The sequence below is a fragment of the Toxotes jaculatrix genome, chromosome 9 (genome assembly GCF_017976425.1).
Source record: "Toxotes jaculatrix isolate fToxJac2 chromosome 9, fToxJac2.pri, whole genome shotgun sequence".
Lineage (NCBI taxonomy): Eukaryota > Metazoa > Chordata > Actinopteri > Toxotidae > Toxotes > Toxotes jaculatrix.
Genome location: NC_054402.1, coordinates 25,381,716 through 25,407,767, shown reverse-complemented (window position 1 = coordinate 25,407,767; position 26,052 = coordinate 25,381,716). Strand labels below are relative to the sequence as shown.

The window sequence follows — 26,052 nt, the reverse complement described above, 5'->3', positions numbered from 1 at the left end:
GTAAACTATACACATAAATTGCTGACCAAACAACCTCCAGTATGAACAAAGTGCGTATAAGATAAGATCCACCTTCATTAGTCCCACAATGGGGAAACTGCATCCATCACAGCAGCAAAGAGACAGATTCAGGCACCCAGAATATACAAAAAAATATCAAAAATATGAAGACTTAGGATAAGATTTACAGGGAAAAAATAAATAAAATAAAACTTTAAAGACAGTGTTATAAATACTATAAACAATGTACTTTTAAAAAAAAATATTTCCAGACTCTTCCGTTAAAATGCCATAACCATTTGTCTCTGCTTCTTTATAGCCTTAAAGTTAATGTGCTGAAAATGTATACATAATTTGACTGAGAAGCACTGTATGAAATCTGTTAATTTCATATAAATTGTTAGTTACTACAAAATTATATGTCTCAACATATTACACATTAGTTTACTGGATTATATGCTTTTTCCATTTCATGTCTTTTATAACCAGAGTGTAGACAAACCCATAGCAACAACAAATAAAGGTATTGACACTCTCAGCAGCAATTTTATGCCATACTTGTTGGTCGTTTGCTTTTTCAAATAGTGTAATAGGAATTGAAAAATGTACGTTAAAAGGACCACATGTCTCAAATGCTGGAAATGTTTACTTTCTAACCAATGTGCCCTCTTGCCCTTTTATTTGTGTACTTGGCATCTGGAGTGTTTTCTTTTCTTGTGTTACATACGTAAGGCATCTGACTCCATTACCAGGCCGAAATTACCCTCCTTTTATCAGTGTCCATACTGTAAGTTTTTTGTCTTTTAGTGTTAATTTTGTTGGGGAATGAAAGCATAATAAACAGAGCACACTGCCCACCACCCACCTCCTCAACCCTGCACAGGACATAAAAGAAAGAAAAAACTGAAAGGATTTAAGAAAATTATATAAAACTTTAAAAGTAAAACTTTCACTATTCCATCTTTTGCATCCTTCTAAGAACCAACAGTGGTAAAAGTAACAGCACTTATTCTTCTAAGTGACAAAAAAAAATTACATTATTTCTTTAATTTTATTTTCTGAAAGTAATAAACACACAACATGCAACACAACAGGCCCATAAACTTATGAGCTTGTTGTGAGCATAACATATTTACCTTAGTGGACAAACCAGTCCAGATAGTTTTTGAAAGCTGGATCTATAGGCAGACATTTGATAAACAGGAGGCACAAGTGTAAGGTTATGTACATAAGAGATCTTACTCTAAAGATCCACAATAATATACATGTATAGAACCATGAGAAACCAGCCCTTAAAGGAAAAAGAGACCTACAATAGGACACTCACACTGGAGGCCTGCTGAGGTCTATAAAGCACAGAGAGACACAGTCTTTGGAGCCTCTGAAAAAAGTTTCAGTCTATGATGACACACTGGTTAACCTCTCACTCACTTCCCACAGCTTCTTTGCCAGGGCGTCATCTCGTCCCTTGGCTCCCACTTGCTGCAGCGTGCAGTTAGAGAAGTAGCGTCCGCTGAGATGCTCAATGCCCTCCTGCAGGGAGCAGTACAGGGTGGTCTGAGACCCCATCTCTGGGTCCATGAAGAAGAGCTTGGCAAAGGGCATCATGAGGAGCTGCTGCCACAGGTTCATGCTGCGACACAGCTCTGTGTAGATCACTCCTGGGAAGGACAGAGATGATGAAAGCACATGTGAAGCCTGGCCTAAAGGTAGTCTATTCTTCCAGCTGCAAGACCTGCTTGGTACTGTTCTCACATAATGTAATCCTGTGGCAGCACAGTATGGTATGATTAGTGTACTGTCTGATTTTACTTTTTGGCATAAAATAGGAAGTGTTTTGTAATAAATACTGGCAGTAACCACATAACATCTTGTTTGATGTTGCCATCTAATCTGAAGTCATAAAATAGGCAGCAAAATAAAATGTTATAACATAAACTAATAAATAATTAAAAAGGTGAGTGACAGGAGAAGGGCGGGTGTCACTCGCACTCATCATGGTCATTAACTGAGGCTTCAGCCGAAGTGTGAAAATCCATCAGGGAAGCCAGTGAGAGAGCAGTGAACACTGTTCTGCCTCCATTAAAGTTTTCAACTTACCTCTGTGCTCCAGAAGTGACACTGCTTCCTCTCACACAGCAGGTGCCAACATGTGTGCAAGCGCTGTGTCTATTTCAAATATGTCATGTAGTGTCTGAATAAAGTCATAATAGATATAACATATAGTCCATGTCTGAAAATGGTGCTATACACTTCCACCAAATTTTGCAGTTGTGTTGCAAAAGTGCCTTCTGACTGGCATCTGTTAGCTGCCTATCATTACTTGTTAGTATTAAGAAACAACAGTAAAAGCCTTAAGGTCTAGTGTGGGTGTGATCAGAGCTGCAGCAGACTTGAAACTGTCAAGCAGCAGAGGTGTGTGAAAATAATTTTCTTCCAGCTTGGTACTGACCTCCAAAACAGCGGCCAGAGGACATGTTACATCATCCGAAAATCCACTTCTAAAATGTATCATAGCCACTGACCTGGGTGCAGACTGTAGCAGGTGACACTGGTGCCCTCCAGCCTGTTGGCCAGCTCCCTGGTGAAGAGCACATTACACAGCTTGCTGTTGCAATAGGCCTGAAAGTTGTGCCAGGTAGACTGACCCGACACTAAATCTTTCTCTGAAGTTAGCAGAGGGAAGTCGATGTTTCCAAAGCGGTGCAGAAGCGCGGCCACGGTGACCACACGGCTGGGACCACACTGCTGCAGACGCTCCAGGAGAAGGTCGGTGAGCAGGAAGTGACCCAGGTGGTTCACTCCAAACGCTACGCCGAAGCCTTCCTCAGTACGTCCTGAACCCATTACACCTAACACACACAGAGTCAGTACAAAGACAGCTGCTTCAATCACTTACTGTACTTTTTTTTTGGTTTGTTTTTATGTAAATAAATTAATTAATTATATGCCAAAGAAAGGAATATTCTATCTTATTTCAAACTTCTTCACCTGCGTTGTTGATGAGGATGTCCAGTCTGGGTTCAGTCTTCAGGAAGGTTTCAGCAAAACTGCGGACAGACTTCAGACTCGCCAGATCCAGCTGCATAAACACCACCTGACTGTTCCCACTGTCCTGAAAAACCGTAAGATTAGATTAGATTAGATTCAACTTTACTGTCATTACACATGTACAGGGACAGGGTAACGAAATGCAGTTAGCATCTAACCAGAAGTGCAAAAGCAGCAAGTGCAGGATATGGCAAAAAAAGTGCAATATGTACAGTATTCACATTAGATATATACATATATGAATATATATAAACATGATATACAGATGAGTGTTTTATAACAGTATGTACAGTTAAATAAGTATTATGAACATACTATACAGATGCATTATGTATCTAAGTGTATGTACAGATATACAGGTAATATGAACTTACTATATAGATGGATTTATGAATATATGTACACTATATAGAGAAGAAAAGTGGGTGGTGTGAGGAGTATGGTTGGTGTGTGTGGGTAATGGGGGGGGATGTCGTCGGGGGGCAGGGTTGGTGTGGGAGGTGGAGGTGGGGGGTTACAGGGGGGCTAAGTTCAATAAGGAAACAGCTGTGGGGAAAAAGCTGTTCCTGAGTCTGCTGGTTCTTGTGCGGAGGCTCCTGAAGCGTCTCCTGGAGGGCAGGAGGTTAAACAGACCATTTGCAGGGTGAGAGGAGTCCTTGAGAATGTTGCGAGCTCGTCGCAGACAGCGTTTTCTCTGGACCTCCTCAATGGAGGGAAGTGGAGTCCCAGTTATGCGTTGGGCAGTTTTCACCACCCGCTGCAGTGCCTTTCGGTCAGCGACTGAAGAGTTTCCATACCAGACTGTGATACAGCTGGTCAGGATGCTCTCAATCACAGACCGGTAGAAGTTCACCAGAACGGCTGAAGATAGGTGGTTCTTCTTCAGTGTCCTCAGGAAGAAGAGGCGCTGGTGAGCCTTCTTGACCAGGCTGGAGGTGTTGGTGGACCAGGACAGGTCCTCTGTAATGTGAGTCCCCAGGAATTTGAAGCTGGAGACACGTTCAACAGCCATCCCATTGATGTGAATGGGGCTGTGTGTGCCTCTTTTCACCCTCCTGAAGTCCACAATAAGCTCCTTTGTCTTGCTGGAGTTCAGGAGCAAGTTATTGTTGCCGCACCACGTGGCCAGGTGCTGTACCTCCTCCCTGTAGGCAGTCTCATCGTTGTTGCTGATGAGGCCAATCACCGTGGTGTCATCTGCAAACTTGATAATGGTGTTGGATCCATTTACAGGTCTGCAGTCATGGGTGAAGAGGGAGTAGAGGAATGGGCTCAGCACACAGCCCTGTGGTACGCCGGTGTTGAGTGTGGTGGTGTTGGAGCAGATGTGGCCTGACCTGACATGCTGAGGTCTGTTGGTCAGAAAGTCCGTAATCCAGTTACAGAGGGAGGTGTCGATGCCCAGTTCTCCAAGTTTAGTGGTCAACTTGGAGGGGATGACAGTGTTGAATGCTGAGCTGAAGTCGACAAACAGCATTCGGGCGTAGGTGTTGTTGTTGTCCAGGTGTGTGAGTACAGAGTGCAGAGTTGTGCATACTGCATCTTCTATGCTCCTATTGCTGCGATAGGCAAATTGGTAAGGGTCCAGTGTGGGTGGGAGGCAGTTTTTGAGGTGAGCCAGGACCAGTCGCTCAAAGCACTTCATAACTATAGGTGTGAGTGCTACAGGGCGGTAGTCGTTCAGGCTCGCTGGGGAGGAGTGTTTTGGCACTGGCACGATGGAAGTGGACTTGAAGCATGTTGGCACAGCCGCTTGGGTGAGGGACAGGTTGAAGATGTCCATGAAGACCCCTGCAAGCTGCTCCGCGCATGCCCTGAGCACGCGTCCAGGAATGCCGTCTGGGCCAGCAGCCTTGCGTGCGTTGATCCGGCTTAGTGCATTGTAGACATCTGTGGAGGTGAACATGAGGGGCTGATGGTCTGCTGAGGGTGTTGTCTTGGTGGCCATCTCCTTGTTGTCTCTGTCAAAGCGAGCATAAAAGTCATTTAGCTTGTTGAGGAAGGAGACATCTGTAGCTGCCGGTGTGACGTTGCTGGGCTTGTAGTCACTGATGGCCTGGATGCCCTGCCACATGCGTCGGGGGTCGGAGTTGGTAAAATGTTCCTCCACCTTTAGCTTGTAGCAGTGCTTGGCCTTTTTGATGGCCCTCTTCAGGTTAGCTCTGGATTCACTGTAGGCTTGTGCATCACCTGATCTGAAGGCGGTGTCCCGGGCCTTCAGCAGGAGCCGCACCTCCTTGTTCATCCATGGCTTCTGATTAGGGTATGTGGTGATCTGTTTCTGTGTTGTAATGCTGTCAGTGGTGGTGGTGATATAATCCAGTACAGAGGAGGCATAGGTGTCAATGTCCGTATGGGAGCCACAGGTGGCCTGAGAAGCAAACATACTCCAGTCTGTGTGTAGAAACCTGTCCTGAAGTACAGAGTCTGCCCCTGCTGGCCACACTTTGATGGTCTTCACTGTTGGCTTCACACGGTTGATGAGGGGTGAATATTTAGGAATGAGGAACAAAGAAAGGTGATCAGACTGTCCCAGGTGGGGGAGGGGGGAGGCAGTGTAAGCTCCAGCAATGTTTGTATAAACGTGGTCTAAAATTTTGTCTCCTCTGGTGGGGCAGGAAACATGCTGGTGAAATTTTGGGAGCACAGTCTTTAAATTAGAATGATTGAAGTCACCCGCCACAATAAATGCAGCCTCCGGGTGAGCAGTCTGCTGTTTACTAATGGCTGCATGAAGTTCCCTCATAGCAAGCTTGGCATTAGCATCTGGGGGAATGTAGGCTGCAGTGATAATGGTGGAGGTAAACTCCCGTGGCAGATAAAAAGGTCTACACTTAACCATGAGAAACTCTAGGTTAGCTGAGCAGTGTCTCCCAACGATGACAGAATTCGTACACCAAGCGTTGTTTACATAAATGCACAGTCCTCCGCCTCTGGTCTTACCGGAGTCATCTGCCGTTCTATCTGCCCGGAGTGTGTGGCGTCCGGCTAGCTCAATAGCATTGTCGGGTATGCCGCTGTGTAGCCATGTTTCTGTGAAAATCATGACATTGCAGTCCAGAAGTCTCTTACAGCTGTTGATGCGGAGTCGTATCTCGTCCAGTTTGTTCACCAATGACCGTACATTTGCGAGGAAAACGCTGGGTAGAGAGAGCCGGTGCGGTGTTGTTTTTAGCTTAGCTCTTAGCCCTCCGCGCTTTCCCCGTCTCTGTTTACGATCTCGACGCCGCCTGCGAGGTCTTCCGCCCGGCTGGTTAGTGTGCGTAGACTCGGGTGTTCTGGAGATCTCGGGGATGAGTCGAAGATCGGCGATAAAACTGTTGGAGAAGCGTAGGTTGATATCCAAAAGCTCCTGTCGGGTGTATGATGTTAAAGAAAAGCTGTTCCGTACAGACCCGAGATGAGCAGGAAAACTACTGCAATTTTGCAAAAACTGGGGAGACGCTGTGCCTCGCGTTGCACACGCGCCGCCATCTTGTCACAAACATCAGCTCAGTCTGACTATAAAACATGTAACTAACAGAAGTGAGCAATACTGATGACAAAATGCCTTAAAAATGCAATTAAAAATAAAACTTAATGATCTGTTCATGTTCAGCCTAAAACCTAAGAGTGTACAAGCTGACTGCACATGGCCCATCTAAGCAGGCAGCCAGTGCAGTATGTACACATCTATGTCTGTGTCCACTGTGTGTATCCTTTTTGGAGAGTATCTGAACTACACTACATGTTCTATTGTCACAATTCTTACCACAACTGTAACACAAAAGAGTGTCTTCCTTGCAGCAGCATCTCTATTTCTAAGAGTACTTACTCTGCGGATGTCAAAAGCAGCAGCCTCAGCTTTCTCCTTGTTGCGACAGGCCAGGATCACTCTGGCTCCTCTCTTTGCCAGCTCCAGAGCCGTGGCCTTGCCGATGCCAGTGTTGGCTCCTGTGGAGGAAAATGATTCACTTACATGAAACTCAACAAAACCTGACACAAAAGTGCTGTGCTGAACTCACTGACAGCTGTCAATTTAATACTGCTCTACCTAACAGCAAATACAACCAACTACAAGATTATACAAGCAGCGTGTCATTTTAATACAAAGTTAGTTCAATTATTAAAATACACATTGTTCTCTGCTGAACCCAGTACATTGTATTTTGGTGGAGGAGGATAGTACTATTGTGTGAAGTTAATCTCCTCTGAAGCAAGCTGGCCAAGGGTCATAGGTTACAATAGTGATCTGTCCCTGTGGCCCAGGTCACAAAAACAAGATTTAGAGAAACAAGTTGTGACAAATGAACTATGAAACAGGCCTAGTTATGAAACTAGAAACAGGTACATTACTTTAAGGGTAATGGGAAAAATAAGAATTATGGACAGTGTAATACACACACACACACACACACACACACACACACACACACACACAGAGTATACTTAATTGCTTAGCCAAGTGCAAACTTTTCTCTGACACCACCTAGCGGCCATTAGACGAACTTTATGTTAATACTGTTAATACGGTGTGATTTTACTGAATTTCTGTATCTTTGTTGGTGAACCAGTGTGTAACACTGCAGCTGGTGAAGGGTGATTCAGTACAGGTTTGACACTGAACCACATCTGGGGGGGAAGAGTTTCAGGAAACAGCGACGCTCCAACTGTTTACATGAAGATGAATGGGGAATGAAGCTAAGTTACATGCTACGTTAGCAGAAGCTGAAAGCTGAGGCTCATTACCCGTAACAATGGCCGTCTTCCCCCTCAGCTTCACTGGACTTGACCATCCCGCTCCTCTGAACACACCGTAGTACACTATCACGTAAAAGCAAACTGCTCCCGCTGCGAGGCACAACCACACCGACATGACTGCACTGGACTAGGCGTACTGGTGTCAAGTTGTTTAGAAGCGCACCACTATTCCGGCTAAGACTTTCAAAATAAAATCTCTGTGGGCGAACCAAACAGGTTTTCCTGTTTGTGGTTAAACACTGAAGTATCGTTTCAATATAAATCCTTTAAAAATAAATGTTAAAAAAAACCCCAAACGAAAAAAACAAACAAACAGTGAGTAGTTTCATTAAAATTGGAAAAATATATAACTTGAAATTAATTTCACTAATGTTAAAAAAATGCTCTGAAGGGCGAGCCATAGTTTGAGCTACTTCAGGTTTACTTCCCGGTTTAGAGTTAGTGGAACAACAGAGGCAGACCTGTACTTATTCAAATTAAAAAATATATATTGTCAGTAGAGAAAGGACAACACCAACAGGATATGCCCTCTGTTTCAGGGGCCCTCATGCCTTTCAGTTATTGATTTCTTAAGTTTATTAGAGCATGATGGTCTATTAAACTTAAGTGAACAGCTTGGTAAAAGTCAACTGCAAAATCAGTATCATCCTCAAGATACATAAGGTCCCATGGAGCAGCAGCCAAATCCGTGATAACGGAATTAAAATCTTTGAATGCTTCACCTTCTAGTCACACTTGTAGGCCTGTTTGGCACTTTGATGTAATTTGAAGATTTTAAGATTTCACGCCATAGATTCCTGTACCATTGCCTTCAGGCAACATATTATACAGGATATGAATTCTCAGGTCTGGGCCTGAAGGTTTATTTCATTCAGATGCTCATTTTTTATAGGCTACTTGACATCAACCAATGAAGAAGACAGCAGGAGCAAAGCAGATGATTCAAGGTGTGTTCTTCAAGTTTCAGCCACTAGAGGTCAGGAGAGCAGAGTTTTCAATAGGTCAACTCCATAACAGTTAACAGGCTCTAGTATGTGTCACTACATGAGCATGTGAGTGACACAATACGCACTCCTGCCCACACTTTCACAGTATAATTACTATTTTTGATCTGTTATGTATACATGGATGTAAAAAGTGAATGTCAATACTATTTGTTTGTTTACAAGAAAACAAGGGTATATCTACATTATTTGAAGTCTTAATTACCATCTGTTATTTATTCTGTAAATACATGTTTATATCTGAATGAACATCCACATTGATGACAGAGATAATGAGTGAGGTTGACAAGGCTTGGAGCTGCTTACTGAGCCTCTAATTCTGATATATGACGCAGTATCCAGACAACATTCACTACTAAAAACAGCTAGAAATGAAAGACTGTCTTTGGCTGAGTCAGCTGAGTGCTTTGGATATCTAAGGAAATACTTACAGGCAAAGGATGATTAAAAATATCATCAAAGAAAACCAAACAATTTTTGTGCCAGACTGCAAATGCCAAGTCTAGCTGGCCTGATGTAAATAGATGACTGAACATTACTCGAGAAAATCTATTGTTATTAAGACTGTGTGGTGGTGGTCACTGTTACAGCAGAAGCACCAAGACCAATCGCAGGTCAGTCATATTGTCAATAAGAAAAAAAAAATCCATCCACTTCACTTACTTTTGAACTTTGTGCTGTAAAAGCACCAGCTGGCATTCTCCTGCTGGAGAGATTTCCTGTATTTTAAAGAAACACCATAAGAACACAGAAGGCAGAGCTTTGAGTTTGTACAGTTCAGCAGAGTGTTTATGGTGGACGACTCACCTCCTGCTCTGCAGCTTCCTGCCCTGAGGTGGGCCAGAGGTGGGCAGCTGGAGGCTGGAGCTCCCCTCTGGCTGGGAGAGGCTCAGCTGTTGGAGGAAAGGAAGAGACAGGTCAAACTACATCAATGAGAAGAATGAGACAAGGCGGACGGCTCACCTCCTGCTGGGTCGCTTCCTGCCCTCCACGCTGTGAGACACAGGTTCTCGGTTCTCCGGGTGGAAAACTGGGGGCTGTCACCCTGGAGGAGGCTCCTGGAGGGCTCAGGGGCTCTCCAACTGTTGTAGAACAGTTCGTTTGTATGTGACTGTTATGTCAGGTAACACAGTTGGCCCTCAGACATTTTCACGTTGTTGAAAATGGCGTCCTGTTAAAAAAAAAGTTTCAACGCCACTGTTTTAGAGCAGGATGACATGAACCACAAGCTTTTCTGGACACACTTTCAAGTATTCAGTTCTAACCTTTACTAGACTTGAAGCAGAAAATGGGAAATCAAAATACAAAGTCCCACAAAAGACTCACAAAAGCCTGAAAATAGCCTGAAAATAACAGAACACATATCCATTGAGTTTGTTCTTAGAAAATCTTTCTGTATTTACAGGTTTGAACAGACAAGCAGATACAGACAAAGAGTGCTTATATACAGAGCAGCACAGGATGTTAAAATGAGTGCTAAAACAATACGGTATTTACAGATGGACTACAGCGGAAAATACAGACTAGGAACAAGTTTTATCACAAAACTTCCTGTACTCTACACAGTATCACAAATTCCATGAACTGTACAGTTAAAAACCAAAAAATGGTAAATCTACATGAAATCCAATGTTTCTCCAATTGAGAGGCACTGAATTATATATTTACATTATATATACATATCATAGTGTATAAGCATGTATGTTTTCATACATATATAGCTACCTGTGGTGCAAAAGCAGCAAAAGAAATTAGAATGTATGGAATTCAATACTACAAAATAAATGGTTTGTGCTAAATGGGGTGACTGACAGAGTAATGTTACACCATACATAACTAATATACTGGCTAAAAAAAAAAATAAAAATAAAAAACTGAGCAAAGGTAAATAATGTTGCTCAAACGATCTGAAGTGAACAGAAGGTTACTGTCAGTCATTCAAAAACAGAAGAGATTGTCAATAATACTTCAAGTTCATGCAAAGATATAAACCATTAAAAATGAAAAAATAAACTTTTCCCTGTTGACCAACCAGCTGTGCAGCTTTCCCTTCATTGTGACTCGAAAGGTGCAAAACAAAAGGAGGGAGGGCAGGACTTCCTGTGCGGGTTATGGAACAGAGTTGGAGTGCAGTACGGGCACTTGGTGGGGAGGGACAGTCTCAGTGTCGGCCTCATCCTGGCTGGAAGGGCTGCTCACTGTGGCAGTGTTGGGCAGTGGCGGTAGTGGTGGCGTGGAGGTGGAGTTGGGGGCGGTATTGGTACTGGTGCTGCATGCATTGCTGCCGCTGCTGGTGGTGGTGGCGGTGGTGGTGCTAGCACAACTGCCGGCAGATGTGGCAGATGTCTGCTCCTCTTTGGGCTGCTTACTGGCGAACTCTGTGATGCTGAAGACAAACTGGAGGCAGCCCAGTTTAATGTAGCTGCCGTGGTGGAGCAGGGCCGTGCCCTCCCAGCCCGCCCCGCTGCCTCCGATCAGGCTGGAGCTGCTCGCCTTACAGCTGCACGACAGCTCGGGGCTGCCCTGAGGATGGCTGCTCATCACTCCACCAGCCGGCAACAAACCCACCACAGAACTGGGACCCTCGCCCTCCTCACGCTTCTTACTGCGACCTGCACAGAGAAAGGAGAGAAACTTAGAGACACGTGCCTCTGTAGGTTTTGACTCCATGTGTAGGATTAGGTTTGATTTTGTGAGGTGAGACTCAGGCTCGCTGATGACCTTCCAGATTGCACCAACTATGAGTACTTCACAGAGCTTTAACTCACGGATGATGCCTTGAACTTTGGCCACCAGGCCGCTGGGTAGAGATGGCGAGGCCTTCTCAGAGAAGTCACATGAGTAGAGGACATTGTCCACCGTGGTGCCATGCTCACTGTAGTTAAGAAGCTCGTAATGCTTGGTATTCTTAAAAGGACACACACACACAGACCATTTATATTATGTCCAACAACAACAGTACATCCATGAGCTTAACAAGCAGAGGTGAAGAATACCTCATCATAGAAAATACAGGCGTGTTTCCCCGATATGTAGTTGCAATGACCATAGTTTGTAAGGCACACGTCCATGTCAGCACCTTTATTAAAAAAAAAAAAAAAAAAGGCATTACAAAAGGTAATAAAATGTGGTTTTATGGCAAAACTCCTTAAAGCACTGCTACTCCACTACAGGCATCAAGTACAGAGATGCAACTTAGTGTTGTGTTGTTGTGTAATGTTGGTCTAAATGACATTTGCAGATGAGTTTTAGTACAAGGCATCAACTGTCACTGAAATTCAAGTTCAACACTGAGGGTGGGTACTGTTTAACTTAAATGATGAAAACCTCTGGTCTAAACCAAAGCTGGAATATAAGAACTTTGCTTCAAAAAAAAGCTTCCTGTCTTGAAATTGGTGAAACTATGGTTTAAAGTATAAGAATAAGTAAAGAGGAGCCTAAAACTGAGCAAAACATGGGAGGCAAGATTTCACAGTCTTTCTATAATTGGTGCTACAGGCACATTTCAGTTGATATTATAAAAGCATCTGAAGATTTGATACTGAACCAGTATTAACTGTTAAGTTATTAACAATCTGTGACACGGTCTTCAGGTCTTACCAGATCCTATGTATAATGTCCTGTAGCACATGCTTACAGCTCCTCCTTTTCCTGTCAGAGGGTAGAAGACAGCTCGGGCCTGCACCTTTTTCTTACCTGGTAAAAAGACGTTTAGCTTTTAAACTTTGGAAACACTTTCAGAAAACATTTTACTGCTAAAACCTTAACAATAAGGAGATTTTGAAATGAAATGTGTAAAACATACTGAACAGTGGGGTTCGGGGGGTAAGTTAGTGTACTTACTGTCAGGGTGGGGTGATGGGCTTTTGGGGGCATCGCTGGCCACTGGGGGAAGCAGAGTGCTGGGCCCTTTGGTGGGGAAAAGCTGCTGGATCCTCTGCCAGGCCAAGAGCTTGATCATCTCTGCATCCAGTTTGTCCAGCTCGATACCTACACACACACACACACACACACACATTCAGGCAAGACCATTAGAAAGTAATTATACCATTTGCTTCCTTCATTACAGACAGTGCTGCCATACCACAATGGTTCAGTACTCCCATGTCTCACTACTGTGTAAGCACACCTACCTCCATCCGCATCCTTTCCATCCTTTATGCAGCTGGACAGGTTAGCGATGGAGGGGTGAGTGCTGGACAGCACAGAGTCCATCAGTTCAGGTCCAGCCTTTATGTCTGTAAAGGAGAAATGTGCAGGGACAGCGTGTGGTCATTGAACAGAGACTGATCTGAAGGTTTGCTCACTGACATGAGGGATCTGTTAGTCTACACTCTGCTATAAAGCTTTGCCCTGTGTCTCAGTGACAGTGGAGTGGAGCAGTGTAGAGTGGAAATGTTTGAACACGAACAGGCTGCAAAGACCACAAACTTCATTTAACACTCTTCAACATGTCAAGTGTCACAAAAATAGGCTTTGTCACAGGCTACATAGGCTGTATCACAGTATCAGACTATGTTTGGTATTGAATTCACCCTTTTTAACTCAACACCTTTTTCTTAAATTCCTCATCATGTGGAATTACAATCTTTTTTTTTTACAAGCACTGATATATTTGGACAAACTACGCCTGTCTCTCCCTCCCACTTGATATCCAATTAGAGCTGTGAGTTACAGTTATTTTTCTTATCAATCAATCTGTTTATTATTTTCTTGATTAATCGTTTGGTCAATGAAACATCAGCAAACAGTGGAAAATGTCCTTCACAATATCCCAGAGCACAAGGTGAGCTGATACCAGATAATAGACTAAATTACAAAGGAATGGAAGGGTAGAAAACTGAAGTTGTAAACTATGTTACCAACAATGACCTTGGGAGGGTGCTAACATTAATAACTAATGTAGTTGGCGGTGTGTTTTAATTTGCTCCATTTATCGAGATGCACTTGCTTTCCATGTTTAAACTGGGCAGATGAAACAGAGACAGCAGATGAATGTCTTCAGGCCAGTTCAAGGTTCTGTGTTGCCAGACAAGAAATGACCTACATCTGCCAACTGTCTCAGAGCAAATAAGTAAGCTTTAGAGTTAATCAAACTGGGGAAAAAGGTAGGAGTGAAAGAGTTAAGTGAAAGACTGTTATACAACTTATTCACTGGTTCATACGTTAGTCTAAATCACTTTGTCATTTCATCATTTTTATCTGGTTTTTCCCCAGACACAGTTTGTCTCTGTATCTTGTGGTCATTTTGTGGCAGAGACAGGTGAAACAAACACTATGGGCCTAGTGTTAATATATTTCTTCCAGAAGTGAACTACATGCTTCACTTTAAGTTGCTTTAGCTAATGACAACAACGGTACGACCACTTCCCAAACGGTTCCTATTCAACTGTTCAAAACTTCCATTCAACATGACAGAATGTCAATTAAGAGTAAATAATGAATAAAAATACATGTATCAATAAATCATTAGTAGCAGAATTAGTAGCCACAAAGTGAACACTCAGCCTGCTGTGGTGTTAAACAGTTTATGAAATTCCCAGAGAATCTAAATAATTGCTGGGAAGCTAATCAGAGGTGAGAGGTCTAGTGCCTCATGACTGTGTACCTGGAGTAGGTGACGATGATCCCAGCTTGGTTGAGTTCTGCTCCTGATTGCCTTTAGGTGGTGTGTCTGACTCTGACTGGGCACTGCTGGTGATGGAGTAGGAGGGTTTTTCACTGCTGGTCATACACTCCTCCTGGAGCACTGTCTGGTTCCTGTGGTTTTGCTGGCCGCTATGGGGCCATATCGTCAGGGCAGTAGGGCAGTTTTTCTGAGCGCACGCCTCTGTAGTGCTTTCGGGCTCCTTTTTAACCGTTTCTGCACCTATGTGGTTCACCAGACCAGAGGTAGGAGCTGAGTCTGGGGGTGTTGTACTGGGCTTCACCCTGTGCAGCAGCTCCACCTGCCTGCAGGAGTCCGAGGAACTGTTACAGTCTACAGGTCCATTAGCTTTGGGAGGCTGACACTCCTCTGCTAGAGGTCCGTTGGGTTTCCTACAGTTCTGACACGGTGTCACGCTGCATTTACAAACACCCAGCTCTGCTGGGGTGTCCCTTGAAAGAGATGCCCCCTGGGGGTCATCAGGTGTACTGCAGGGTTTAGAGCACAGGTCAGGGGAAGAAGTCCTTCCTAAAGATGCCTGAGTTTTCATGTCCTCTGATGTTACACATGATTTAGCACTGGCTTTCTGCTCAGACGGCGACTCTGCTGACGATGTTACCGATGACAGGGTGGATGCTGTGGATGAACCCTTCTGCTTGATGGATAGGTGTCGCATGATGCTGCACTGGAGGGCAATGACATCCTGAAGCCACTGTTCAACAAAGCAGAAGCATGTTTCATTACATAAGAAGCAACTATCAATCCTTTACAGAAGCCTGGCCTATGTAATGGAGACATTTATATCACAGAAAGAAACAATACCATCAGTTTTCTTTTGTTGCAATATTTTGGATTAACTTAAGGCGAGTATGATTTATGGGGACTATTTGTTCTACCAGTTAATGAAGAAAAAAAACTCGCGAAGAACAGTTTAGCTTGGTTTTGAGGCCCAAGAACACTGAATTTTCAGCAATCAACAAATATCAGGCTCTGTAATTAAAACAGACCATCAATCAAACTCTTAACTTAGTATTTTCCTGCTTTAAGAGAGGAGCTGCTGTTTGATGATCAGGGCAAACCTCATCGTTCATTCAACATGCCTTCACGCCGCACTGCTGCTTTTACTGAAATGCATGTGAATAATTGCTGAATCCTCGTTAAACTGTTTTTAGTAATAACACTCAAGGGTCACTGCAACCTTTGACAGCAGACAGTCCAGTCGTGCAGACCGTAGGGTTAGATAGGCTTAAGGTAAACTGTGCTTACTGGAATTTTTTTACTCAAAGAAGAGAACACAAAATAGTCCCAACTGCATTTTGGTATAAGAGTCTGTCGGGAGAAGGTGACAAAAATAGTAGAACAGTGTCACTATTGTAGGGGATAAGGAAAACAGGAGCTGCAAATGGCTGTTATTTTCTGTCCTTTATCCAAAAGAGTATCTGTGTTTATAGCTAGAGTCCACATTAATTTGTTAAACTGATCTATTCAAATCCTTTTAACCCTTCCTTTTCTTTTGTATGATGACTTATCAACCTTAATCAGTTGAGTGCACTGAGTCTGTTTGATTCTCTTAACCAGCTGACAGCAGGCATAAGAACAACAAGAGACTTTTAGGAACACCACCAATATCTTCTGCTTCCTTTTGAGGTTTACTTTACTTTACAGTTCACTTTATGATCATGAGGGTACGAGATCTTTGCACCTGAAAGAAAGTTAAGGTAAACTGAGACATCTGTATTTGGGTATGGGACTGTGAGTGTTACTCTCTTACAAACAGTGGTTGAGATTGGCTTAGATTTATGCTTTAAAGTCAGCTAATTAATGATTCATTAAATCTTTGTTAATTGAAAAGATCTTGTATAGTTGTCTCATCACATTAACAGATAGGTTTCCTCATGTCCTCTGAGCTTGAGCCTCCTTTATTAACATATCTGAGAAAGCTCTTTGTGGATACCTGGTCTCTCTGGTGTGTGTCTGTGGTGAAGGGTCAGTACACAGTTGTAGCCATTCCTATTTACACAGTTATCATTACTGTTCATCAGCCTTATCAGCAGGCCCATCTATGGTGTTTACTGCCACTGCAGAGAAAGTGCTTATCAGGCCTGCAACTGCTAAGGGTACAGGAAGCTATGTATGCAAAGTGAGGTTATGATTATACAGGGTTGCACTTCTTGCGCTTTGTGCAGCACCTGCCAACACAGCCGGGGGGGGAGGGGGTAATTCAACACACACCTCTGAGAACTGACTATCTATACAGGCCAGAGAATTTTATAGAACCAAACTTTCAAATTCAAAATGAACAGTGCAGAAATGTAGAAAACAAAAATATGTGCAGTCCCTCTTTTCTTCTGCCTACCTCCTGCTGATCGGCCTCGGAGGTGAGATGCTTTGAGGGCTGATGGTCAGGAACACCGCTACAAACCAGTTCCAACTGGTGCACTCCTGCAGGAAGCAGCATGGGGGGAGGATTCTGGTATTGGGACTTGATGGCATCTGGCACCTGAGACCAAACAGTGTTTGTTAGAAATAATAAGTGTTTTAAGTTAAATTTTCCAAACATGCTCTTACGTCCTTGAACTTTGACTGCGTGTGGGTACCCTGCCAATCTCATATCTGTGTACATCCTAGGTCAAACTTAAAATTTCAGTTGAACTATTTCAGTTTGTTGAGGCATTCAGGACTGACCGCATAAAAATAATCTACAACCCCCCGTGCAAGCCAAACCCCGACACCTGGAGAAGTATTGAAGACGGAATACAATATGCTACTATTAGGCTGTCTACATTCCCACAATGAGGCAGCTAGTCTACCTTGATGGCCTTCTTGTTGTGCTGGAAGGTGGTGCGCCGGTTAGGTGCGTTCTGACGATGTGCTCTACGCAGGAAGTCCAACTTGACAGCATGCTGAGACATCCTGTCCTGGAACTGGTCGAACAGCTGACAGCGGCTGGACAGGCTCAGGCTCTTCTGATTCAGCTGGATGTCAGACAAGCATTTAAAATGGAAAACTAATTATTCTGTTGCACCATCTCGGCTGAGACAAACTAAAAAGACGAACAAAACCTTGTTAAAAAGAAAAAAAGTTATATTAGCTCTGTATTAGGTCTGAGCTTCTTACCACTAAGTGCTCAACGTGGTTTGGACACATCCATTTGCCAGCTGGTAAAGCTGTGAGTGGAGGGTCCAGACAGTCCATGTGGAACAGGAGGGGACAATAATCACACTGGATCAGTGGAGCCAACCTGCAACTCCTGCAAGAGGAAACATAAGTAAATCAATGAAAGATAGAAAACACCTCGGGTCTGTGTGTGAATCTGTGTATATACTGTGATCAAGCAGTGCTGACCTGTTGCATGAAAAGCAGACTTTGACTGGTAGAGGGACCAGACCATTAGGATCCAGTTCATGTTGAGGCCTCTTGAATGGCTTCCCTAGCAGCTCCTCTTTTCTCCTCCGTTTACTGCTGCCTAGAAATCCAAACAACAGGAACATCTAATGAACAATCCAGCCCAGATATCCTTACAGTAATCTTAAAACATGATCGTAATAACACATGTTGCAACATGCCTCACACAAGGCAACAACTTCAAAACAAAAAGGTCAGTCAATAAAAATCAAGTCAAATCAGGACAAGCTCTCTGATAAAAGTATGTTTTCAGAAAAGGTTTAACAGAGGTCACTGACTCTGCTGACCTGATTTCCTCAGGCTGCTCATTCCATAGCTTCGGGGCTCTGACCGTGACCCCTCTGTCACCTCTAGTTATGTTGTCATCTATCAAACATCTAAGCTGTATGATACATTCCAGGACACAATTTATAACCAATGTGCAGTACTTTGTTTCCTTATCCACTTTCCACAATGTAATCTACTTCTCGTTGCTTTCTGGAATATCAGACTTTCTCAAAGTTTCTCTTTATCAGAGTTTCTCAATCTTGGAATCAAGATCCAATAAGGGGTCACAATTTATTACCATATATAAAACCTGTATAAAACCTGCAATTTGTTTGTACTCTTGAAAAATAAAATTCAAAGGTATGCCAAATTCAGGTTCACAGGAGTAATGTAAAAACTGGTTACCAGGCCAGAGAAGTTTGAAAAGCCAAATTTCAGCTGTTACATCATGTTGTTACATCATCAACAAATTTACTATGCTGTTTAAGATGAAACACACTGTTATTTCACAGTGACAATTTAGGTACTCATAACAACTGACTGACCTGGAAGTGCAGTGGTGCAGGTGAGCTCACTGGGCAGCTGAAACTGTGTGGGGTTTCTCTCCATAGCAGCTGCTATTAGCAGCTGAAAGGGCCTCTTGAGGAGGCGAGGTGTCGGAGCGGTTGGCGTAGCACCGTCGAGCTCTGCACCCTGAACTTCATCCTCGGGTTCTGCTGCCTCCTCCTCCCCGTCATTCTGCTCCTCAGAGGGGGTCGGGGTGGATGAAGTGTTGGAGGTGGGCGTCCCGGGACGGCTGCTCGGCCTACTGCTGGTCCGGCGGTCCAAGAGGCGCACCTGGGCCACTCGTAAACCAGGTCCCGCTGCTCCGGCCCCGGGAGGCAGGCCGTCGAGCCGCAGTGGGCCAGCATTGAGCTCCAGCTCCACAGCTGGAGATGCAGAGCGCTTAGACGAGGACCTCTCCGGTAAGCCGTTGGTCTGTTCTGACTTCTGCTCTCGCTTCTGATGGGAGCAAACAAAAACACAGATTTATCTGTCTATGTAGCATACAAATACTTTTCTCTGCATTTCCACAGGAGCATGACAGTAACAGTGGTGGAGTTAGAGAAGACCTGCCTCTCACCTTCTTGCGAACATTACAGCGATGACACATCCATTCCCCCGGGGGAAGCATTTCCTCGCTCAGAGGTGGGTTACTGTGGTGTGAAGATAAAGCACAATTGTAAGTGACCAGGTTGATACTTAAGATACTTAAGAAAATTAATTAAAGTTATCATTTAACATCCCTCTATGCAGTCAAGATATGCTTCACAATTACACCATGTATTTTGATTAAAAAACGTTTTAAAAATGGATCATTTACAATGTTTTTATAGAAGACCAATCGTGTAATTGGTTTTCTAAACAAAAACTAGCTCATTGGCTACAGCCATTTTCCAAGGCTATTTATCCAGCATTCAAGTGTTACTGACAGTATTTAATGAAATATATACTGAAAGTTACGATGAAAGATGGAGAAGTTGGATTTCTAAGATTAACCCCCTCTACCTCTACCTAGTGGACAGATAATTACATTACATTAAACATGTGCAGAGTAATCACAATTTCAAGTGTATTTATATATGCTGCCAACTGAAATCTTAAAAAATTGAAATCCAACACAAAAATACACACTGCTGCATTATCCAAGTATACGGTTTGCCCATTGAGGAATTTAATGATACACAGAAAACTATGATAATTTAAGGAAAGACTTATATTACATTCAAATATATCTATAAGAACAATAATTATACGTTCACCAGTTAAATGACCAAAGTAAATTTAACCATAATTCACAGTAAAACGTGCTCAGTCAAACAAAAGGACAGAAAACGCTGCCACGGTAAAAGCCAAGAGCTTTTACCATAAGTCAAGTAGGGCAGTGTCCTGATTGATGCACAATGGGCACAATGCATCTGAGGCCAGGACTAGTCTACAGTATAACATCTCCCATTCACATGCAAAGACTATCAGAAGTTACCTTCAGTAATACCGCCTTTAAGATAATACACATTAACGCAGCAAGTTTCCTCCCATTATGCAGTGATGTGCGACAGATTCAGCAGATGAAGCCACTCACGGGTCTGACCATATATAGATAAAACGGGCCCGGTCGTTTTCCTGTGACAGTCTGAACTCAGCCCGTCCAAATGCCAAAGTTAAAATAATCATGCAAGCAGATGTTTAACGGAGAACCACGCAAAGCGCCGCCGGAGAAATTGCTACAAAGAGACGACCTCTGCGACACGTCTACAACAAACACTGCAATGCCGCTTCTCCATCTCAGAAAATGACAACACATTTCGTCCGTGTTATTTATGAAGCCCCCTTTTCCCCATCAAAGCTTATTTTTAAAGGTTGGTAAAATGGCGGTGGAACAGAAAAAAAAAGAGCAGGGAGGTCGCCATATTGTAAACAGAGGCAGTCTCGACTCCATTTTTAGCAGCAATGGCTCCACTAGCTGCAGCCACAACAGGAGGGGAGGACCGACTGCAAGCTGATTCAAGCCACTTTCACACACAACGCTACATGCACACGTTTCTTTTAGCCCCTCTACGGTTTATTAACACGCTTTTAATCGACAAGAACGAATGAAATGTTGCTCTCTATACACTCTGCAACTACACGGCCAACAGTGATGAACGAGACACCATCAACTGACAATCCCCATATACTTAACAAATATAACGGTTAGCTGCTTTAAGGTACTCAGCACCGACTCGGATCAAATTAGCACCTCCTTGTTCTCCTTGCTAATCAAACTCTACTCAAAAAAACTTCTGGTTTAATGATTGCCTTTGGGTATACCAACAGAAGCTCGAAATATGACTTCCAGGCAGGATTTAATTTGTTAATGTGTGCTAATGAATTCGGCATATAATACATTTCCCATGCAACGCTATGGACTAAAATTCAACTTTACAAAGTGCTCCGCCGGGCTCACTATCGCCCTCCTTGGTTCAGTTGAATGGAGGGGGATACAGTGTGAATATGAGGGGAACCACCGATGGCTGAAGATGAAATACCGCTTGAAATAACCTCGGCTTTGTGTAGCGCATGTGTGCTGAACAACAGCGATGACAAGTAAATCTCTTTTTTTAGTTCAGTGCTGCCCGGAGCAAAATTTACTTCGCATAACTCCAGTGACGTGTCACATGCTCATTTCTGCAAAACCGAGTACAACAAAATGTAATTTTATCGTGAGAACAACCCTGATTAAGCATTCATGCAGGCAGCTAACGGAGACGAAAGGTACAGCCTGTTTACCATCAGCATGCATCACTGGATGCACAACATGTCCCTGTTCGTTCTGTCTGTTTTGTTCAGATGACTGTAACTTACCAGCATTGGAGGTGGAAGGCTGCAGGACAGTGGTCACAGCACAGCAAGTCTCCCCCCTCCCGGCAACTATCGCAGGTGTCATGGTTGGTGGCCCTGCCGCTCCTTCGGACGTCTCTCACCAACTTCCGATTCCTCTTCTCTACCTCCTCTGACTTCGGGGGCGCCAACAGTGTTTGGATTTGCTGAAAAAGTTGTTCAGTTGTATAAGATCACGGTAGCCCTGTCTGACAGTTTGTCTACAGAGTTGGAAAATATGCAGCACTATACTGCCTGTGTCAAATCATGCTAAGCTTGGAGAGAGCGGTAATGTTAACTTGTGGCCTCCATTACCAACACAAACTACTGAGTTAGCCAGCCGAGAAATGATTGACAACAAGCTACGATGAATCTCATTATAACTTCAATTAACATAATTGAAAATACATTAAAACATTAGCAATGAGGGGATGTTTGACTTAATCACGGCCTTCGAGCAGAGCAACCTCACCTCCATTAAGCCCCCAGAGGTATCCAAATCGTACACAATCGTCGGGGTCTCCATTTTGTCCCACATTCATCCAGAAGCAGACGTTACAAAAGGACTTTGCGATACAAGTGCCTACCAGGCACACAACGGCGAGAGTAAATGCCACAATAAATGTATTTTTCCTACTGTTTATGACGAGCGGGTGGCTTGCCAAGCGATGCTAGCTATCGTTAGCTGGCTAAAGGAGCTAACTACGAAGGCAAGACGTCAACCAGTCAAGGTTGTGAAGCTAGCGGGCTCGCTAGCTTGTCCTGTTGGCCCCAGAAGACACCAAAAATCAAAGATAACTGCGTGATTAAAACGCCGACTGCTTAGCACCGCTTTTTATGTGCTAGTCCCAAGCCAATACACAATGTTTTATATTATTAGACTGTTGCTGCTGGCTACAAAATCCATCTGCGGCCTAGCTGGCCAGCCATGATTCTTGTTTCTGCTCCGGCAATAAGGAGCCTTGTAAATTTGCAAACCCCTCCGCTCCCATTGTCAACAGAAGACGTAGCCAAAAAATACAAAAGGAAATTCGGCTTGGCGCGGTCCAATGCACGGTTTCCGACAGCGTTCGGAAAGTATAATCCTCAATTCAGGTACGTGGAGATGAAAATTTGTTGGTGTTATTGTTGTGAAAAAGCCTGTGCATCTACACTGGCTGCTAGCAACATCCTCTACCAATTGGCGCAACCGCGAACCGCCAGGCGCGCATGCGCATTGGAACGGAAATAGATAATAGCGAGGACGCATACATCGTAACGAGGAGCGACGACTTTGTGTACATGGTATCCGGCTACTGTTGTATTGGTATTATACCGATACATATCATTACTCCCGCTGCTGGCTATTAGTATTGTCTCTATACTGCTTTTACTTACAATATTATCAACGTATGCTTATGTCAGTAGCCGTATTGCCACCGAACGTTACTGATTACTGCAACTACTCTGTGTGCCTTTAAATTGCCCCCTGGGGACAAATAAAGTGTTTTTGAATTGAATGGATGCCTTCAAAGTCCGCTGTTAGCTATTACTACTGAACCAGTAATACTGAGGGCTGTAAGCTACTGCTGCTTGTACAGCTGAATGATTAGCACTGTTCCCTGCAGCACACACTTTCACCACGCTCAGTCGTCCCTAATAAAGGAGCATTTTCAAAATCACTGCTGGTACTGCCATTTTTGTCTCTGCAGCCAAATATTATTACTACTAATAATAGCACGGTGTTATAACAAATCTTACCACAACTATCAGCGCTATTATTATCACGGTTACCGCAACTGCTGCTACAACCACTACCGCCAGCACAACCACCACTAGGGGTAGTGCTTGTGCCTTTCACCTTGGATCATTAAATAATTTCATTCATTTCATCATTTACGTGTTTAGTGTTAAACAGAAACACACGCACAAAGCAAAGGGATTTATTAAACGCATATAAATGCATGACAAAATAACTAAACAGCTTGAAGTGTGTGCATAGTATGTAGGGTATGAATGTGGATGTGAATGTTAGGTTAATACCACAGCACGACCAAATAGTGCCTGTGTGGGGAGAGAGTGACTGACATTGCTGGGATTTGATAGGCTGGAAACATGGAGCCTAAGTGATCCCAGTTAGCACTGATGACCCACCTGTACCACTGTGAGGCGAGGAACACTGCTGAAGGGATAGCACCAGGAGCTAGCTGTTACAGTGATCTCACACTGTAACAGTTCTCTGTGTAATACATGTCTTTTTTTTTCACAAACTGTAATAGGAATTTATCACAACATGTGAGATGTTACGGGGAAAAAAAGATAAGCAGGAAAAATGACTTTCATTACTCCACCTCAGTTTTGAGTTTTCCCTCTAATCAGAATACAAACATCCAGTTCATGGTGGGTTACGTGACAGAAGTTCTGATCCATATAATCCAGGAGTCTAAGATAAAGGTCCAAACTGAATGCCAGGTTGTTTAAGGTGATCTTCAGCTACACCCCAGCCTCATGGATGATAGGTAATATGTAGCCCTTGCCAGCAGAGGGAGGCAGTGCTCTGTTACAGTACATTTGAGTTGTCCTCCAAATGGATTATCACAGAGCTTTACAGTTTGAATATGATCACTTCAGGAAAGTTAAGTCATCAAGCAAATGTGTATAGAACCATAAAAATTAGCACATCCGGAGATTCTAATGTTAGGTTATGTTTAAATTGATTTTAATATGGCAATTAAAAGTGGACTATTCAAGGGTCAGAAGGTATATGTACTTACAAATGTCTCAGAATTTTGCCACTTGGACACACTCAATTTAAGTAGGCTGTATGGATGTGGGCATTAATGTTAATTCAACTGTTACAGGCTCTATGGGAGTGGCAGCACTGATCACAGATCCAGATTAGTGTGATTCTGACTTTCCTGTTCTTTAAAGCTAAACATTAGTTGCTGGGACAGATCTCTTTTTCTTAACCTGCGTGTCAGATGACAAATCAGTAGGTCTTGGTTTAATTCTACTGTACTCTAGTGTCTAATACACTACATACTCAAAACATGGTAAGACTACACAATTGGGACATGGGTGGTCTTCACTAGGACCATTGTCATGGATAAAACTACCCCTGTGCAGCAGGCACCAGGAAAGACACAATGGTGTAGATAGTTGATTTAGTGTATCTTATTCTACTTGACACATTTGCATCCCCCCACCCTAGAAATAAGTTCAGCCACGAACTGTTAAGATATTACATTTTGCTGTCAGTATTCACAGACAGTCAGTGATGCTATACCACCATCTCTGGCCTGTACTGCCAATAGCATTCTCTCTGTAACGACAGCTTATGTCCTTTTGTGCTTCTTCTACTCACATGTGTTACAGCCCCAGCTCTTAGAAAAGAAAAAAATGGAAGACACACAGGTTTACTAAATAAAAAAGTCATTTATTTATTATAAAATTACCAAAACGAAAAGACAGAAATTGATGGGAGGAATCTGTAAAGTCAGGGAATGGCTGAGTGAAAATGAGCTGAGCCAATGTTGAGCTGGTAGAAACAAAGAAAAGGAAACAGAAACCACAGTGCAGAATTGTGTTGGGTGAAGAGATGTTCCCCAGGACTGCTGCTCTGGTTTATATGCATGGGGCCACAGCGGGACCAGGTGTGTCCCATGCTGCTGATTAAGCTCCTAGCTTGGTCTGCAGCCCTGGAGACACAAAGCGTAGCAACAGCAGGGTGAACCAAGCAGAGCTGTTGCAACACATGTTCTATTTCTGTCTGTTTCAGAAATGACACATTATGTCCTGTCTGCTTGAGGTAGACAGCCTCCGGCCTTGCCTTATCTTCTGTGTAAACAATACCAGTTTTTAGTGTTGTACCAGTTTGGTCCACATCCATTTTATACTTACGTGAACTACTGTTGAGTTTTCATAAGAGTCTTTTTGTAAGCTTGATAGAAAAGGCAGTGCATCAACTTTACGGTATTCTGAGAAACATCCATCTTTAAGCTGCTGTTTGATGATGTGAACGTGAATTGACAGATGATAACTTCACGTTTTATAAAGTTAGAGTGTCAAAATGTTGTCAGTCACGTCCATATAACACAAAAAAACACATCAGAAGTGTGTAGGCCTCTTTTCCTGTTTTATAGTGTGCTTGTTTGTTGCTCAGCACACACAAACATTTTGTTCACCTCCGGCAGACGACCAAGACGTCTATTAGTGATTGTCATGTATTTCTGTGCATGTACCATTTTGGTGGACATCTATCTCTGCAATAGCCTGCAAGTTGACGTACAACAACCTGCACAGCTGCACTGACCTCATCTATGCTTGTCACCTTTTGATGTGGCACTAATATGCTCCATTGTTTTCAAACTGGGAGGAAAATCCCATCTATGAACACAACACCAAACCTTTTAGAATTCCTGAAAAAAGGAAGAAAGCCACGTCCTCATCCAGCGCTCCCTAACATGCTCAGTGTGACCACAGTGAGGTTGTTTACTCTCACCTCAACACTCAGATTTCTGGGATAAAACCCCAGTCATTAGAACAGGAGTTGTGTGCTCT

General features: G+C 43.3%; 2 protein-coding genes across 3 annotated transcripts; both read right to left on the bottom strand.

The window, feature by feature from the left end:
- Positions 1-230: 230 nt before the first annotated feature.
- LOC121186961 (dehydrogenase/reductase SDR family member 13-like) lies at positions 231-7,918 on the bottom strand. Its single transcript, XM_041045917.1, has 5 exons — positions 7,780-7,918; positions 6,866-6,984; positions 2,992-3,115; positions 2,526-2,852; positions 231-1,661 (listed from the first exon to the last, which is right to left on the bottom strand). Exons 1-5 carry the CDS (start codon positions 7,904-7,906, stop codon positions 1,399-1,401), a joined length of 960 nt encoding a protein of 319 aa, XP_040901851.1. The 5' UTR covers positions 7,907-7,918; the 3' UTR covers positions 231-1,398.
- Positions 7,919-10,104: 2,186 nt separating this feature from the next.
- phf12b (PHD finger protein 12b) lies at positions 10,105-22,679 on the bottom strand. Of its 2 annotated transcripts, XM_041045915.1 has the most exons (15): positions 21,986-22,679; positions 21,499-21,680; positions 19,238-19,310; positions 18,660-19,116; positions 17,788-17,908; positions 17,560-17,692; positions 17,253-17,417; positions 16,799-16,942; positions 14,404-15,154; positions 12,929-13,033; positions 12,639-12,785; positions 12,396-12,491; positions 11,792-11,874; positions 11,564-11,702; positions 10,105-11,407 (listed from the first exon to the last, which is right to left on the bottom strand). In XM_041045915.1, the coding sequence occupies exons 1-15, from the start codon at positions 22,049-22,051 to the stop codon at positions 10,905-10,907; spliced, it is 3,165 nt and encodes a 1,054-aa protein (XP_040901849.1). In that variant the 5' UTR covers positions 22,052-22,679; the 3' UTR covers positions 10,105-10,904. The 2 variants fall into 2 exon arrangements, with proteins under 2 accessions (XP_040901849.1, XP_040901850.1); XM_041045916.1 differs by lacking the exons at positions 21,499-21,680; positions 21,986-22,679 and adding an exon at positions 20,138-20,476.
- Positions 22,680-26,052: the final 3,373 nt, after the last annotated feature.

Coding starts and splice junctions, on each gene's coding strand:
- LOC121186961 (XM_041045917.1), bottom strand. CDS start 7,906: ATGTCGGTGTGGTTGTGCCTCGCAGCGGGAGCAGTTTGCTTTTACGTG. Junction 3,116..6,865: donor CTGCTTTTGACATCCGCAGA/GTAAGTACTCTT, acceptor ACGGTTTTTCAG/GACAGTGGGAACAGTCAGGT. Junction 2,853..2,991: donor CATCCTCATCAACAACGCAG/GTGAAGAAGTTT, acceptor TGTGTGTGTTAG/GTGTAATGGGTTCAGGACGT.
- phf12b (XM_041045915.1), bottom strand. CDS start 22,051: ATGTGGGACAAAATGGAGACCCCGACGATTGTGTACGATTTGGATACC. Junction 16,943..17,252: donor ACAACAAGAAGGCCATCAAG/GTAGACTAGCTG, acceptor GTTTGGTCTCAG/GTGCCAGATGCCATCAAGTC. Junction 11,875..12,395: donor GACATTATACATAGGATCTG/GTAAGACCTGAA, acceptor TTTTTAATAAAG/GTGCTGACATGGACGTGTGC.